This window comes from Lissotriton vulgaris, unplaced genomic scaffold (genome assembly GCF_964263255.1).
Source record: "Lissotriton vulgaris unplaced genomic scaffold, aLisVul1.2 SCAFFOLD_806, whole genome shotgun sequence".
NCBI classification, from domain to species: domain Eukaryota; kingdom Metazoa; phylum Chordata; class Amphibia; order Caudata; family Salamandridae; genus Lissotriton; species Lissotriton vulgaris.
Genome location: NW_028254267.1, coordinates 525,516 through 543,111, shown reverse-complemented (window position 1 = coordinate 543,111; position 17,596 = coordinate 525,516). Strand labels below are relative to the sequence as shown.

Here is a 17,596-nt window from a genome sequence, read left to right as displayed (position 1 = left end):
CTGTACTTGTTCTCATGCATGAACCGTCCACATAAAGTGTCAGGTCTGGATTTGTCAATGGAACATCTGTTAAATCTCGTCTAGGCTTTGTTACTGCATTAATGATTTCTATACAATCATGTGGGGCTGGATCTGTCATAACTGTTGGTAATAGTGTTGCGGGGTTCAAGATACTGCAGCGTCTGATTTCTATGTGTGGCTGGAATAGTGTCAATTCATAACCTGTCAGTCGTGCTATAGTCAAGTGTTGAGTCTGGGTTCTGTTTAACAAAACCTCTACAGAATGTGGTACTTGAACTGTTAACTGATGACCTAAAACAATTGAATCACTTTGTCTTATTGCTAACGCTGTTGCTGCTACTGACTTTAAGCACGCAGGGAGTGCTTGGGCTACTGAATCCAATGTACTGGAAAAATAAGCACAAGGCTTATGTGAACCTGCTTGATCTTGAGTGAGGACAGACAACGCTGTACCGTCACGTTCTGTAACAAAAAGTGTAAACAGTTTACTGTAACATGGTGTCGCTAAAACTGGTGCTTGACATAAGGCTTTCTTTAAGTCTTCAAAAGCTTGTGTGTGATCCTGAGTCCAAGGGAGGGCAGTCGAAGTCGCTGCCTCCTGTGTCGTTAACTGGATAAGTGGCTTGGCTAGAAATGCATACTGGGGAATCCATTGTCTGCAGTACGAGGTGAGGCCTATGAAGGCCCGCACTTCCTTTTGTGTCTGGGGTTGTGGCATATTTGCAATTAACTGAATGCGATCGGGAGTGAGCTGTCTCCCCACTTTGGACAGCAAGTGACCCAAGTACACAACTTGCTGAACACAGAATTGTAGCTTCGAAGGAGACACCTTGTGTCCCTTGTCGGCCAGAAAGTGTAAAACGGTCAGTGATGCTTTTTCACATTCGGGCTCACTTCGTGCGGTGATCAGCAGATCATCGACGTATTGCAGTAAAGCGGTGTTAACTGGCATTTGAATACAATCTAGTTGTCTTTTCAGTGCTTGACTATAGATGCTGGGGCTTTCTGTAAATCCTTGAGGTGCGCGCGAAAATTTGAAACTGCGTCCATTTAAACTGAATCCGAAGAGATATTGGCTCTCCGGATCAATAGGCACGCTGAAGAAGGCGTTCATGAGATCAATTACAGTAAAGAACGTTGCTTCTGAATCAATAGCAGTCAGTAGAGAGGAGATATCGGGGACCACAGGATACTGTGGAATAATGCATTTATTTAATTCTCGAAGATCAATCACCAGCCGATATACTGGCGGTGCATTGGGATCAGTACGTTTAAGAATCGGAATGATGGGTGAGTTACAGATATTGGAGTCGGTTTCGACGACCACTCCTTGGGCAATGAGCTCTTCAATGATTTTCAGTAAAGCCACTACAGCATCGGGTGATAACTTATATTGTCTGATTCTGGGTAATACAACACCTGCCTTGAGTGTAACGCGGTATGGTGTAATGTGCATACAGCCTACATCTGTTGGGCCTTTTGCCCACAAGTAATCAGGTATATTTTTTAATCTGACATCAAACTCACGCAAAACATAATGACCCTTGAAATCCCGCAGAAAGAGTCTAACTCCCTCCGGGGAACAGCATATTATAGCTCCTAGAGCCTTCAATGTTTTAATTCCTAACAGATTTTCTGGACATGATTTCGTGAGTAACAGGTCTGTAACGCGTGATAATGGACCCACAGCCAGGGGGACTGGTTCGGATACTTCATTTACAATAGGCTGTCCTGAAAAACCCAGGGAAACATTCTGTGAGCCTGAGAGGGGTGCCCCTGGAACTTCATCATGACTTATTGTAGTGCGACTTGCCCCTGTGTCAATTAAAAACTTTCTGTCTTTTCCCAATACTTGACTGTGTACATAAGGACCTTCTTGATCTACAGGAATCTCAATAAGAGGCAAGCCACCTTCCCTCTCTAGGCTGTTTCATGTATATCGGGAATATTCGGGGTAAGCAGACTGGGCATACTGGTACATCTGCTGTGAAACTTGCTGAGTTGCGGCAATGGGCTGTGGCTGTGGTACTGCTACGGTCTGTGCTGGAGTCGAGGAAGCATGCATAGGCTGTGTATTCTGTGTAGACTGATGCTGGTTATGGTCTTGTCTAGGCGGATGCGGTCTTTCTTTAGTTTTACCTGTCGCTATGTTATGTTTCAGAACTGGGCATTCGTGTACGTAGTGACCTGGCTGCTTGCAATAATTGCATGTCCCTTTAACAGGAGCTGTAGTGTGACTTGTCTGGGTCGTACCCTTTCTGTGTCCGTCGGATGGGACTGTCTGAGCTACTAACATTTTCATCTTTGTGTCTTTCATGCGTTTTTGTTCCTGATCTTGTTCTTCTCTAATTCTGTTCTGATGATATTGTAACATTTGTAACATCTGGGATGGCGTATTTGCTTGCCATGTACTCTCAACCTTGTACACTCTATTTTTAACTAACGGTAGGGAATTCTCGACTAACTTTGATACAAAAAGATGTGGGTACGACTCGCTACTTGGCTGGAGGCCACTATTAATAATAAAACATTTCTCGAATCTTGAATAGAAGTCACTAGTATCTTCATCATGTTTCTGTTTACAGGACGAGATTGCATCCCAATCCTCCTTTCTAGTTGTCAATAATCTGGGCAGGACCTGTACTATTAAACCTGGTAATGCTTTAGTTTTGTCCCCAAGGCCTAACCCTGGGACCCGTTTCTTTTCTTCTTCCTCTATTTCTGCCCAGGCAATCTTTGTGTCTCCCACCTCCCATTCCTTTTCCTTTAATTTCTCGAATATACCCGTAGGCAATAATACTTTCAACATTTTCATGATATCATCATATGTGTAGTCCCCCATTAATAACATGTCTTTAAGCTCTCTATGGAAACCTGCAGGATCTTTATCATGGCATGGTACTAGTTTCTTCATTTCTAACAGTTCTAATTTAGTCAGAGGCGTGTGAACATACACGCGTTTCAAAGTTTTATCCTCACCCATAACAGGGTGCACTTCTCGTAAGGGGTTCTGACTTTCAATACCACCCCCGCATTGCATGTGGTACATTTTCCTTTCTGGAGGTGGGGCGGGAACATATTCAGAGCTTACAAAGGTATCATATCTGTGACGCTGTTCTAGAATTATTTGAATTAATTTAGTGCTTAGACCTCTCCATCTATCCATCAGTAGTGCTTCTAGTGTCTCGTGTAAGGGACCTGGATCGGAATAATGTTTTCTGTATTTAATGAGAAGGTGCTGAATCATGTATACACCTGCTAATTTCTGTTCGTCGGGGGAGAGGTTCAGAAATGTCTGCGCTACCGTGTCGTCATTATATATGTCTGCATTTTCAGCCCATGATACAGCTGATCGGGCGAGTTCTTGTTCATCCATAGAATTGAGTACATGGTACCCAGCTCGGTCTCGGAGCCTTTTATCAGTTTCCTGGAACTGATGCTCAGCAGAATTCGGATTTGTTAAGGCAGAGAAGAAAACTCTCTTGCTCTCCGGACGGATACCCTTCCTAAGGTAAGTTCCCTTACCTACATATGCTATTGTTCCTACATTTCTTTCGGATTCTTCCTGTACTTCTTCCTCCTCGGAGGAAGCCTTTTCTTTCTCTTTCTGGTGTACTGCTATCACTGCTTTCTTAATCTTCTTGTACATAGAGTCTATGCAATTTTGTCTGTCATGTCTTCCATCAGCTATATTTTGACCCCACTTGTTCAATGCGTCTAATTCACTCTGATCTGTTCCGGGCCTGTCTCGTTCTCTTATTAGACAATTTATGAAAAATCGTAGTATCAGTGCTTGCATGCCAACTTTCTGTTTCTCCATGGCATCCTTAATACTGTCAGAGTCCTTTCCTGTCTGAACGAACTCATATATTCTGTCTAGACGATCCTTCATTCCTGCATAGCATAACAAGCTATCCGTAGCGGATCTTAACCGTAATGATGCCAATATCATTAAATCGTCTTTTCCGGGTACTGGATCATATCTGCAAACTGACATGTTTTCTTTTAATGTGTCAAGGCGGGATGAATTAGAGGAGTGGGGAGACCTGTACGTGAGAGGACTCTGCATATCTCTGAGATTGAATCTGTGAGTTGGTGGCGGGGTCTGAGGACCCGCGGTCGCACCTCCTGAAGCGGACGCTTGTACATTACCTCCCTGTGGAGTCTGTATCTGAACTTGAACTTGTCGTTTAGGTGGATCAGGCAAACGTGGTTTCGGTAGGTCAGTTTTGAGTACGGGAAGTGGCGGAGCTGGCGGTACGGGAGAAGTCTGTTGCGGTACCGGCGGAACGTGACCTGGGGGTGGAGTGCCACCCCCTTCCCTGTCAATAGGCAGGGCACGAACAGGCAGATTGGTGTAAGCTGGTGCTACATCGTCTAAGTACGAATTTAGGAATATGTCTTTAGTAGTCTTATGCATTACTTTAGTTGGAACTAATGGTGACGGCAAATTTTTCGGTATTTCTGAAATGGCGTCAGGGGTACCTTCGGCCAAAAGATACATGTTGTTCACTTGGCTATTTCGGATACGATCTATTTGTTCTGATTTTACTCGAATTCCTTCAATAACTAATTCGTTTTCTTGGGCCTTTTCTGATTCTTTAAGCCTGTCTTCTCTACGGAGTGCTCTTTCAGCACGTTTATGTGATTCCTTACGCCAAAATTCTATGGCGTCCTTTTGAGATTGTCTGGCTTTCTTTTTCCGTAATGCTTCTTCTACCTTTATGATGCACTCGGCATCCCATGTTCCGTTAACTGGCCATCGGTATCTTTCCTCTAGGTGCTTGGTATAATCGGTCCATAACTCTAGATACAATATGGCGTCTATGCCATGTTTGTTATACATGAAATTACCTGGAGTGTCCCTAGGGGGGATTGGAATTTCTTCCTCTAACATCCCTTTCCTAGTTCCTATCTGCTTTAACTTGTTGAAAAACGGCATTGTGCCTACTTGATACTGAAATGCTCGATCCTTGATACTTAATTCTGAATGTAACTATTTATGCAAGAAAACACAATAATGCACAAGGAAAACAATCACACTCATACCACGACATTAATCACAAAAACATTTAAAACATAGATGACTACCCCACTATACTAGATGTACTGCTAAACAGTACAGATACACTCTTGTAACAGTGCAAAAATTCAGAAATTCGGAATACTAGATATACTGCTAAACAGTACAGATACACTGCCTAAAAACAGTGCAGACCGGACTTGCGTACCCAAACCCGTCTAGATACGACCCAGCAATGGTACTCACCGGGAAGCACGGAAACAGAAGGCCTCGGAAAAACTCGACTGGACTCGACTCGATACTTCGGAAAACTTCGGAAAACTTCGGGAATTTTCGGAAAACTTCGGAAACCTGGTGGGCCTCTTGACACCTCGGACCTTGCTTCTTTCGGCTAGGCTCTGGTCGGGATCCTCCGCACTCCTCACCGCCTCGTCTGGGCACTGATCGCAGTCTTCGTCACCTCCGTGGGTCAGAGGGAGATGCAGGAAATCCTGCCGGTACGCGTATGGTCCTTCTAACTGATGGCAGGGGACAGAGCTTGCAATGCGCCAACCGGCGCGTGAGGTGGGGGAGGGGTCCCTATTCGGGCGCCAAAATGACGTAAATAATTAATTTACTCTCTTAATTTCTATGCAGGTAAGTACTTAATCAATAATAACTCAGATCGGATGAAAAAAGACAGAGTCCGTGGTGTGAGAGTTCTAAGGGGTTTTATTCCTTAAAAAGGAATGGTCATGGCCAAGATATCATGTTCTGACCACCACACAGGGTGTCAGAAGGGATAGAGCGCTACATTTTATTAACAGTACATAGCTTATATACTTATTTCATTCCATAAGTAACAGTGCAAGAGGCGTAACAGCTGAGAGAAGACAAGATAACAGTATTACACGTGGTACATGTGCGTAATCAAGAGGCGTGAACTAGAGGTGTGTTCTGGAAACGTCACTGATAGGTGTCACAAAGGGGTGGCACTAACAGAAAATATGGCAATGTCAGCAGAAATCGGAAGCTTGGATGCGTGCGCAGCTGGATGACGTGTAACTGGAGGGGTGCAGGGGACTTGACATTTACACTGACGGAAAAGAGACAGAAGTCTGGCATGTCAGATCAACTTGTGCTTCTATCATATCTGATATCTGATGTTTAGGAACTAAGCTATCGGGGCAGAAAGGTCTCTGGAGCAGAAGCTATTCTATACTTGCTGTGAGTGCGTGTATAAGCGCCTGAGTGTCTGTATGAGAAGCGTGGGGCATGGGGCCTTCCATGGAAGCATGGCAACAGAAGCTATGAATTACTTGCATAGAGACAGGTCGGCCCTTTAGCCCTGTAGCTGAGGAAGGATGTTTACTGAAGCTAGCAGGCTGGAATGTATTTTCGGGGAGGGAAACAGATAACTCGAAGGTTATAGTCAATCTTGGCAGGCAGCAGGCTGAGCTGAGCACGGAGGGCCGCGCTAGAAGTAAGTCAGAGTTCACGGGTACGGGGGCTGCCTGGGCAGAGATTTCTCGGAGTCAGAAGCCAGAAAAGAGGCTCGGTGGCAGAGATTCAGGGCCTATTTCAGCCAGGGCTGAAAAAACGTAGGAGTACACTACAAAAAGACGTTGGCATAGCATACTTAGGAACGGACCATTCAACCCATTCATGGTGGGTCTGAAAGAGGACATGTTAACGGTGGACGCAAATGTATTTGCGTCTTCATAGCTGGCACAGGAGGGAAGTTACATGTACTTTAACTCGTACATGGAGTCGGTGGGGTACTTGCTAGGGAACACAACTTGACCATAAAATTTATATTACCTCACCTCTGTGGAAGGAAAGGAAAAAGAAAACACAAACCACCGTTGTATATATGTTCAGGAATATTTCACATATGCATGAGTTGTGCTATTACCACCATGTTGTAATGTAACGAAGGTGACAAACACAAAGTAGCATGTTATACTCTCGCATTGTCTATCGCACACTCAAGTTTGAGTAATGCACGTTTTGGTGGCGGCAGGTTGCAGCATCCTATCATCTTTCACTCGTTAGTTTGTGATCAGCACTAATGAAACATCCATGTCATTCGCACTCATTCAAACATGTGAACATAAAAATGCCATACCTCTCATCACTATGGTGATTCTTTAAATCAATTCTATCTATATTTTCTCGTACACATATTTTCCTTACCCCGTTCTGGGAGAAGTTGTACTCCATGTGGGACCTCACCTTACATCGGGGTAGCCTTGTTGTCAAACACTGCTTGTGTTAGGATAATATATACAGCCACGTAAATCACGTTTTTTTTGGTAAGTTAGTGTTCATGAGCAGCAAAACCAAAAGGACGGGAGAAAAAGGAAGAGAAACGAAAAAGGCGGTGAGATAAAATGGGGGAGCCACTCCCGAGTGGGGTGGAGTTCTCTCATAAATGTTGTTATGTCCCTAATTACTCACGCCATCAAGGGTCCTGCCCCGCGTTACTTCCTATTTGGAGAGGGTCCACCGCTTGGAGCATTGAGTATTTCGCGGTCGTGGTTTAAAAAGGGAACTCGTTTCTGATTGAGGACGCGTTACCCCTCCCAGTTCCGGAGTCGCGTTATCCATGACATCGCACCTAGTGATGTTTTTATGGGAAATGTAGTTCCTACTGATAATCTCTAGGTTTTACGCGATATTTGGGTTTTCATATTTAACTATGATATTGTAGGCTGTCATAGCAGTGTTAAGGGGAAGTGGTACCTCTTGTATTGTACATGTTTTTATTAATAATAACTAATAGTGAAAACTGCAAAACTCAACCCCACCTTGCAAGTGTAATGTCATATCTATATGCCTCAATAGGGGAAGGTTGGAAATGTAGTCCTAGGTGCCTTCCACTTTGCACTTGCCGCTTAAGATTGCGGTAAAGTATTGATACATAAGAGGGATGTGATACCTTTTAAAAGAGTGTTACTTTAGGTAACCAATGGATTGCCTTATTTTAGAGTGAATCAATCTTCTGAGATTGTTAGGAAAGGCTTGTGTAATGTACATGATATGTGGGTTCTCATATTCTACTGTGATATTACAGGTAGTCAGGGAGTGTGAATGGGAAGTAGTAGTTCTTGTATTTAAAATGTGTTTAAAAAAGAAGAATTTGTAAACTGCATGACTCGACCCAGCCTTGGGTACGTGATGTCTCCAAATTAAAAGGTTGGAATGTGGTCCTAGGGTCCCTCCACTTTATATTAGTGGCACATGATTCTGGTAACGTATTGATATTGATGAGGGAATGGGATACCTTTGAGAAGGGTGTTACATTAGGTATCTAGTTACTCGCCTTATTTCAGAGTGAATCACTCTTCTGAATTAGTTAGGAAAGATGTAAACAATTCTCTGCTTTTAACACTTAGGACAGATATAATGAACACCACCCCTTAAATAGAAATCACAAACGTATCTACAGCTTTATCTGTATCAGTTAAGTTCATTCCATGGAATGGAATAGTTTAATCCAGAGATATGGGTTTTCAATCTGTAGACTCATTGTTGCTCACATTCCAGCAGTATTTTTGTAATGGCACCATCCCTCTTGACCTTTTCAATTACCGTCCAACTTAGGTCAGTGTCTGTATGTTTTTTCTCCCTGTAATGAGCTGTTAATATAGTTCCTGAAATAGCCCACTTGAAATTCACCATGTCCCACAATCATGAACAGGTATCCTTCTTCGATGTTAAAATCGGCGACTAAAATGGGGGGCTGTAAGTTCTCTTAACTCAAAATCGACAGATAAAAACTGCCTATTACATTTTAATAGCGCCCATCCCTGTGCACTAAGAGAGAACCTACCCATTGGCCAGTTTCTGCGAATTCGCAGAAATTGTGCTGACCATAACTAATATAGAGTAGAAGCAGAAACCTTGTCTACGAAACTGGAACAGAGATCCTACCCCAAAAGGATCATAGAGAGAGCAAAAAAACGATCCTGTAACACACCAAGGGAGACCCTGCTTGAATCACACCTGAAAGAGGAGAAAGACACACCTATATGTGTGACAACTTATAACGCGTTATCTAATGACATCAAAAAATCATCAATAAGAAGTGGTCAGTCTTAACTTCAAACAAATTGAAGTTTGAGAAACCGATGTTTTCTTTTTAAAGAAATAGGAGTCTTAGGGACTCCCTTATACACACTGATCTTCAGAAAATCAAAATATCACACCAACTTACACTTGGGAACCAGCCAGGAGTTATGGGCCACTATCCGTGCGGTTCATGTGTGGCCTGTCCATTCACAGAACACACAAAAGAAATAGACCTTGGCATGCATCATGCATGGGAACAACGATCACACACTAACTGCAATAGCGATAAAGTAAATTACTTGCCCTTGCCAACTCATGTATGTGGGTATGACAGGGAGAAAAATAATGGTGCGCATTAGCGGACATAGGAGCACAATTAGAAGGGCTATTCCGTGAACTAGATTAACAGCTCACTACATGGAGATAAAACATACAGACACTGACCTAAGTTGGACGGTAACTGAAAAGGTCAATGGGGATGGTGACATTACAAAAATACTGCTGGAACGTGAGCAACGATGGGTCTACAGATTGAAAACCCATATCTCTGGATTAAACAATTCCATACCATGGAATCAACTTAACAGAAACAGGTAATGCGGTAGATACGTTTGTTATTCCTATTTAAGGGTGGTGTTCATTATATCTGTCCTAAGTGTTAAAAGCAGATAATTGTTTACATCTTTCCTAACTAATTCAAAAGAGTGATTAACTCTGAAATATGGCGAGTAACTAGATACCTCTGTAACACCCTTCTCAAAGGTATCCCGTTTACTCAACTGCATAAATACGTTACTGGAATCATGTGCCACTAATATAAAGTGGAGGGTACCTAGGACCACATTCCAACCTTTCAATTTGGAGACATCACATACCCAAGGCTGGGTTGAGTCATGCAGTTTACACATTTTTTTTTTGAAAAACACATTTTACTACAAGAACTACCACTTCCCATTCACACTGCCATGACTACCTGTAATATCGCGGTAGAATATAAGAACCCACATATTGTATACATTATATGAACCTTTCCTAACAATCTCAGAAGACTGATTCACTCTAAAATAAGGTGAGCCATTGGTTACCTGAAGTAACACCCTTTTAAAAGGTATCACGTCCTTCTTATGTATCAATACTTTACCGCAATCTTAAGAGGCAAGTGCAAAGTGGAAGGCACCTAGGAGTACATTTCCAACCTTCCCCTATTGAGGCATGTAGATATGACATTACACTTCCAAGGTGGGGTTCCCCTTAACACCTCTATGACAGCCTGCAATATCCTAGTTAAATATGAAAACCCAAATATCGTGTAAAAGGTAGAGATTAGCAGTAGGAACTACATTGCCCATGAAACCATCGCTAGGTGTGATGTCATGGATAACCCGACCCCGGAACTGGGTGGGATCACGCGTCCTCAATCAGAAACGAGTTCCCTTTTTAAACCATGACGTGGAATACTCATTGTTATAAGCGGTGGGGACACTCTCCAAATAGGAAGAAACGCGGAGTAGGACCCTTGATGGCGTGAGTAATTAAGGACATAACAACAGCCAGCAGGTATGAGACAGCTCCACCCCACTCGGGAGTGGCTCCCCCATTTTATCTCACTGCCTTTTTCGTTTCTCTTCCTTTTTCTCCCTTCCTTTTGGTTTTGCTGCTCGTGAACACTAACTTACCGCAAAAAATCTTGATTTACATGGCCGTATATATTATCTTGACACAAGCAGTGTTTGACTACAGGGCTACCCCAATGTAAGGTGAGGTCCCATGTGGAGTACAACCTCTCCCAGAATGGGGTAAGGAAAATGTGTGTACAAGAACATATAGATAGAATTGATTAAAAGAATCACCACAGTGATGAGAGGTACAGCGTTTTATGTTTACATGTTTGAATGAGTGCAAATGACACAGATGTTTCATTAATGCTGATCACACACTACCGAGTAAAAGACGACAGGATGCGGCAACCTGCCGCCACCAAAATGGGCATTACACAAATTTGAGTGTGCGATAGACAATGCGAGTATATCACATGCTACATTGCGTTTGTCACCTTCGTTACATTACAACACTGGGGTAATAGCACAACGCATGAATATGTGAACATTCCTGAACATATATAAAACGGTGGTTTGTGCTGTCTTTTTCCTTTCCTTCCACAGATGGAGTGATTATACGAGACGCAAAAGCTGGTTTTTATAAGCGTTCGTATTTGTAATTCTCTGTTCTCAGGTTTCTGGCAAATCCCGCTCCCCACCCCACAATTTCCTCCAGATACATTTTATCAGGTTGATTCTGCTGATATTTGCAAAGTGAAAAAGCCTCGAAAATACCAGGAAATGTAGATCTTGGAAAAATAAGCACCAACATCTGCATGTTTTGCCTCGTTTTACCGGCAAAACAAAGAAAAGCTATGTTTGTTTATGCTGGAAAAAATTACTGCCACTCTGTGTTGCTTTTATTGAATGACCTAATTATTGCATCCAATAATGGGTACTCTTAATTAATGACATAGTGTACTCACTCTGTACTCACGCGAGTGTACTAATGACTTTGATTTTCGCGAATTGCATACAACATGCATGTTTATGGTCAAAAACATTTATCTAAGAGGCAATACATTTTCTCATTCTATAGTAATATGGTTTTACCTTCATTTGAAATACTTGCAAATAGGACCCCCTGTTACACTTTGGGAAACCTGCAGCAGCTCTTTCTAGACAAATAAATGAGCAAGCAAGTGTGGGAATTGTCCTGCAAAATGTTTGTGAATATCTTCAGTTTGTTATACTTGTGTGGGTGCTCACCGCTTTCCATAATATTCACCTAACCGCTTCACTAACGCTTCATAGGAATGGTTATTACACTAATGCAATATCAAATCTACATGTGTATTGTAGTGCATTATTGTGGACAGTGTAGCTCCCAAGAAAGTGCATGCATTTACTAGTACTTAGTGGTTTTTGAGCTAAGCTTACGTTACACCTGGGTATATGAAAACTGGTTTCACGCTCAAATCTAGCAGAGAAAATTGAGAGTTAGTAACGTAATGTTTTAACATATTTTAAAGCAGTTTATGGCTCACACAGCTTAGGGCAAATATTTTCATAGGATGTAAATGGGGTATTTTAGCATAACGTTTGAGTATATTTTGTTTTTCTGCAAATAATTAATGTTTTGGATGATATTTTATTATTCAGGTCCTGTTACAGAAGTCAAAACAGACATCTATGTCACTAGCTTTGGACCGGTATCAGATGTTGAAATGGTAAGTAATTGAACTTGTTCAAGTAATGACATCCCATAATGTAATAAGTCTAGTTCTGTAATATGGTGAATTTAAATAAAATAAGTGTATATTATGCACTACAGTGAACATAATGGCTGAAACATGTTTACATTCCAGCAGACTAGCACCCCTGTATTTGCATTCCCAAACAGGTACCTGTTTAGGTTTCGCCTGCACAGTGCTTGTGAAACCTATTGTATTTAATACATCTTAAAAGGGGATAGCATCCCATCTTCACTTCTTATTGGTCCATGTGCGTTTGACTTTACTTTTCCTCGTTTCTATTGGCTGTAGGTGTTCTATTCTATGTTGTTCAGTGTGTGTTTCTCTTATCAGTCTTGCGTGGCCCAAGTACTGGTTTTAAGCTCTTTGCTGGACCTTTTTTTTTTCTTAATGGGTTTGCTGCTTTACACATAATGGGAACGCCAATGAAGGTATTGAAGTGCCTCACAGGCAGGGAGAGATTAAGTGATCTGCACAAAAACAGTGGCTGTTGTGCCAAGCCATGTCTTCCCTAGACCAGAAACAGGCATTCTCGGACTTTTCCCATGAGGCACGGGTCAGACTGATTTGCATATGGCCATGTCTGAACTGGGGTGGCGGAGTGAGCTAAAGAATGATGATGGATTAAACCCAGATCAGTTGACTGGGGGTGAGTGCTTGCAATGTTCAACACTCCGTCCATCATCCCCTTTGGTTTTGCTAAGTTCGCCCTAAGTTGGTAGGGTATGCCCAGACGTGGGTCCCTTGCTCACTTTGCCACTGGATTCAAGATAGCCTGGCTAATGAGGGTTATGAACCTGAAACCGGTCCCAGGATGCTTGTTTCAGGTCCAGGGAAGACATGGCTTGGCAGTTTGAACTGGACTGTTCCCATGAGGCACAGGGTCAGACTGATTTGCATATGGCCATGTCTGAACTGGGGTGGCGGAGTAAGGTAAATAATGATGATGGATTGAACCCAGTTCAGTTTACTGGGGGTGAGTGCTTGCAATGTTAAACACTCTGTCCATCATCCCCTTTGGTTTTGCTAATGTATCACTTTACCACACGCTCCAGCTTGCAAAGACCAGGGGCATAGCAGCTCTCCTGGGAGCACTCAGGGTAGAGCTGCAGTCCTTCTTTCAGCCCAACAGGCAGCAGGTCAGCACCCCAGAGGAGTCAAGTCCCAACGTGATTACTCCTGGCAATCCAGCAGCCCTTCTAAATGGAGGTCAAGTTACACCTGGTAATATTAGAGTTACCTGAGTGGATGGGTGAAGCCATCCAGTACATGTATGCCCAGGAGTTGAGTCAAGAAGGCCCAGGAACCTAGAAGAATGGCTCAGACCGCTGCCAGGGAAGGACAAGGGGTGTGGGAAGTCAGCCCCTGAATGTCTCCCAGAACAGGTGGATGGGGCCCTGGAGGCTTTTGGTACAGTACCTGAACTTGCTGAATGGCACGTGAAAAGAGGGTCCACTAGAGAGTTCAGTAATGTATAGAAGGAGTGCTCAACCCTTGTGAGCCTGAGGCGGCAAGTGGAAGTCCAGGCAGCTAGCAACACCTCTGGAGATCACCTCATATATTGGTATAATGACCTCCTATAAAGTGAGCCCAAGGCTCCTGAGCATGGGGCAACTCATGTAATGGTAGCTCCCCAATGTTGCAGGACCTTCCCACTGGGAGTGGCTCATGAGGTACCCTTGGCAGAACATCTGGTGAAGGACAAGACCTTTGACAGCCTAGTGAGTCACTTGTATTGGACACCGATGAGGACCGCTACTACTTCTTTTTGCAGGTCTTTTCTCACATGCCAGTCTATTGATAAGACTGGGAAAAAGCTAAAAGTTCCCCCAGCTCCCATGCATGTTGTTCAGTCAACCAATCAGGGCTGTTGGAGTGCAACTACTCAATTTTCACACTTTGAGAAGGTGGAAATGGAGATTGCAGGACCCTTAGGCAATAGGTTTAACCTAATCTTGGAGGACCTTGCCACTAGGTACCCAGAGGTCAGCCCCTGAGGTCCATTGCTGCACCTGTAGTGACTAGGGCCTTTATGGGAATTTTCACCAGAATAGGTTTCCCTCAAAGACGTACTTTTAGACAGGGGCACCAACTTCATGCCAGTGTATATAAAGTTTATATGGAAGGAGTGTGGAGTTAAACATACATTCTCCACATTCTTCACATCCTCCATCCACAAACAAATGGGCTTGTTGAAAGATTCACCAAGACCCTTAAGTCATAATTACGGCCCTGCCTGAGTCCATTATTCAGAAGTGGGATGTCCTCCTGCCATGTTGCTTTTTTGCTTCCAAAGAGGTACCATAGAATGTAGATGGTTTTAGACCATTTGAGCTTTTGTATGGCCAGCCTATAAGAGATCTGCCAAGAAAGTTCTTTCAAATAAACTTTATTTTGTGTGTCTTGAAAGAATTTTATTCATACTCAATTCGTTACAGTTGGTAAGGCTTTATCATTCCATTCCAATTCGTGGGTTTCAGTGATCACGCTATCTCTGTTTGTGGCCACACCTAGCTTTGCCTTGCTGAGCATCGTCGGAGAAGCGGTGCAGCGAGGAGTGACGCCCGGAGCAGGAGCCGGAGCCGGGGGCGAACGCAGCCTTGCCAATCGAACGCTGCACACGGAGGAGATGAAGGAAACGCCAAAACAAACGGCGCTAAAACAACACGGTCCCAACCGATGCGGGAACGGGGCGTTTAACGCCAAACGCCAAACTCCGCTGACTGCACGGCCTGCGAGGGCGGGTTGAGTGAGAAACCTCCCGCGACCTGCTCAAGCCACTCGTGCGGCGAAGTAATATACAGAGAAGCGGCGGGTGAGTGGGATTAACCTTTGCCCTCCCCCCGCGCCTCCGGTTAGTGTAAGGACTGCGTTGCTCGCAAAAGCCCTCAAGTGCCCCTTATCGTGGCTGGAGAAATCAAGGGACCTGGTGACTGGGTGGGGTGTGTGTAGCGGACTGCCGTGACCCCAGGGGGCGGGCGTGGAGCCGGAGCCCGAGTGCCCAAGTGCACCAATAATCCTGAGGGGGGCAGCCTGATGCGAGCAGCCTGAAGCAAGCAGCCAAATCTGGATGAGACGGAGACAGAAAACGGCATGAAGGAGTAATAAGAATGGCTAAAATCTAGCCTAGACCCCCTGAGGAACACTAGGACACCCCCCGTGTAGGGGTAAAAGACGGAAAAAGACTGCTAGAGGAGGAAAGAGAAGACCATTTAACTCTCGGCAAGGCAGGCTGGCGGACAGTGCACAACAGAGGTAAGTGAGTAGAAGTGTACAGGAGTGTATGTCTAAAGTTGGAGTATATTATTACTAACTGTTTATAACTCACTCACATTGTAAAGTAAGAAGTAACCAGGGAGCCCAGTATGGATAAAGCTAATAATCCCCCCAGTATAATCCCATAAAAGGAAATGGGCCCCAAACTAAGACAGAAAGTACGGAAGGAAGCGCAAGATAATAGCCTGGAGACGAGCGAGGTACCAGCAGGATCCAGGTCATGGGAAGAGACCAAGAGAGTCTGATTTCCCATGAGGACATTTCCGAGGGGAGACGGAAGAAAGGGAAATGCAAAAAAGGATCAAAAAAGCAAAGCAAAAAAGCAAGCAAAAAAGGGGTGTACCTTAATATCTACTAAAAAAAGACCACTGAGCCTTCCAATCCCGTAAAGGACTTCCTAGGTAAACACTATAAAGCCCAAAATCCAACTGCAATCAATGTGGACTCTGAAGAGGAGTCTCGTCCCGAGACAATAAACAGAGAAACAGAAGACGTGCTTCAAGTGGATCAAAGTAAGAGGGAAGCGCTAGAAAAAGAACAGGGAGATGGGATAGAGGATCCGTTGTTAATAAATGTATCACTTCACAGCCAGAGCTCACAATTGATAGCACCACGGCTCTCTTCATCCCCCAAACTGTTTTCCCTCCAAACATCGGGGAACGAAGAGCATACGAGAAGAGAAAGCCTTGAGACTAGCTTTGTTTGGGGGGCAACCTCCAACCAAGTGCTACTGGGTGAAGAAAGGAGAAACAAATCAAATCAGCAGAACCCCGGAAGAACCGGAAACCAAACAAACCCAGAGAGAAACAGCTTACAAGATCCTGATCTCTCAGCAGCCCCTACCACCTCAATGATGGACCTACTACTAATGCTTCAGAAAACTCTGCAGGGAATCCTCGAAGTATCACTGCTGAACAATGGGGTTTTGAATGCCCAAAAGCAATTCCTAAAGAAAATAGAAGATGAGTTGACTGGAATCAAAGGACAAATGTCTACCTTGCTAAGCTCAGCAAGAACTCCCCAAATCATTAAACAAAGCTTGGGAAGTGAATCGGTAGATCCCTTAGACGATGTATATATTTCCAGGCGCCCAATGCTAGTAAGAAGGAGGTGCGAACATGTAAGAGCCCGCACCAAAGGTAGGGCAGGCAAAAAGCATGCTCCACAGATAGCGCCAAAGGAAAAGATGAAGAAAAAGGAACCTGGAGGCACATTAAATGCAACAGCTCGGACCTTTGTCCCGACCAGACCCTTGGCAATAGAAAATATAAGGAAGGCACAAAACACACAAAAGAAGAGCCAGAATAGTAAGGACCCAAAAGAGAGAGCAGAAAAGAATAAACCTATAAAGCAGGGACTAATCACAGCATTATAAAGCCAAATGCAGACCCCCCTGAGGTATCATAACTTGGAGGTGACATCACAGTCACTTGAGCAAGAAACGGGCCCAACAGGGAGGAAAGAGCCAAGGCAGATAATCATAGAGTACCCAGTGAAAGGCTATGAACAGGGGAACAACAAATGGGTCTACTTAGAACCAGCCGAAGAAGGCCAAAGGGGTAAGAAATCCAGAAAAATAAAACCCTTAAATAGATCACAAATTCTGGCAATCTTCTCTAAATGTTCAAGCTTGAGTGGAATTGACACAAAAGATATAAGACAGGTGGGATTCATAGAAAGTATGCCAGGTAGGGAAATAACAAAAGTTTTGTTATATTCAGACCTGGTAAAAAGGGCAATTATGAGAGCAACCAGGGAGATTCTCCAAGAGGGAGTAAATGTGATCTCTGAAAAAGATTTAAGGGGCAATGCATTGCCAGGAAGGCATTTTCTAAATTGCCATGCAGGTCTGAGGAAGAGACAGGTGAGATTACATAAGGGTAATGTTGAAGGGGGCAACCGACTGAAGGTAGTGATAAATAACACTGCGA

At 43.7% G+C, this 17,596-nt stretch overlaps 1 protein-coding gene across 4 annotated transcripts in view; it reads left to right on the top strand.

The window, feature by feature from the left end:
* LOC147659602 (gamma-aminobutyric acid receptor subunit alpha-4-like) overlaps positions 1–17,596 on the top strand; it is a 573,319-nt gene that overhangs the window by 130,153 nt on the left and 425,570 nt on the right. For all 4 annotated transcript variants that reach the window (XM_086951616.1, XM_086951615.1, XM_086951614.1 and 1 more), the window contains exon 3: positions 12,298–12,365. In XM_086951616.1, the coding sequence (XP_086807742.1) occupies positions 12,298–12,365 (68 nt within the window). The remainder of the gene's footprint in view (positions 1–12,297; positions 12,366–17,596) is intronic.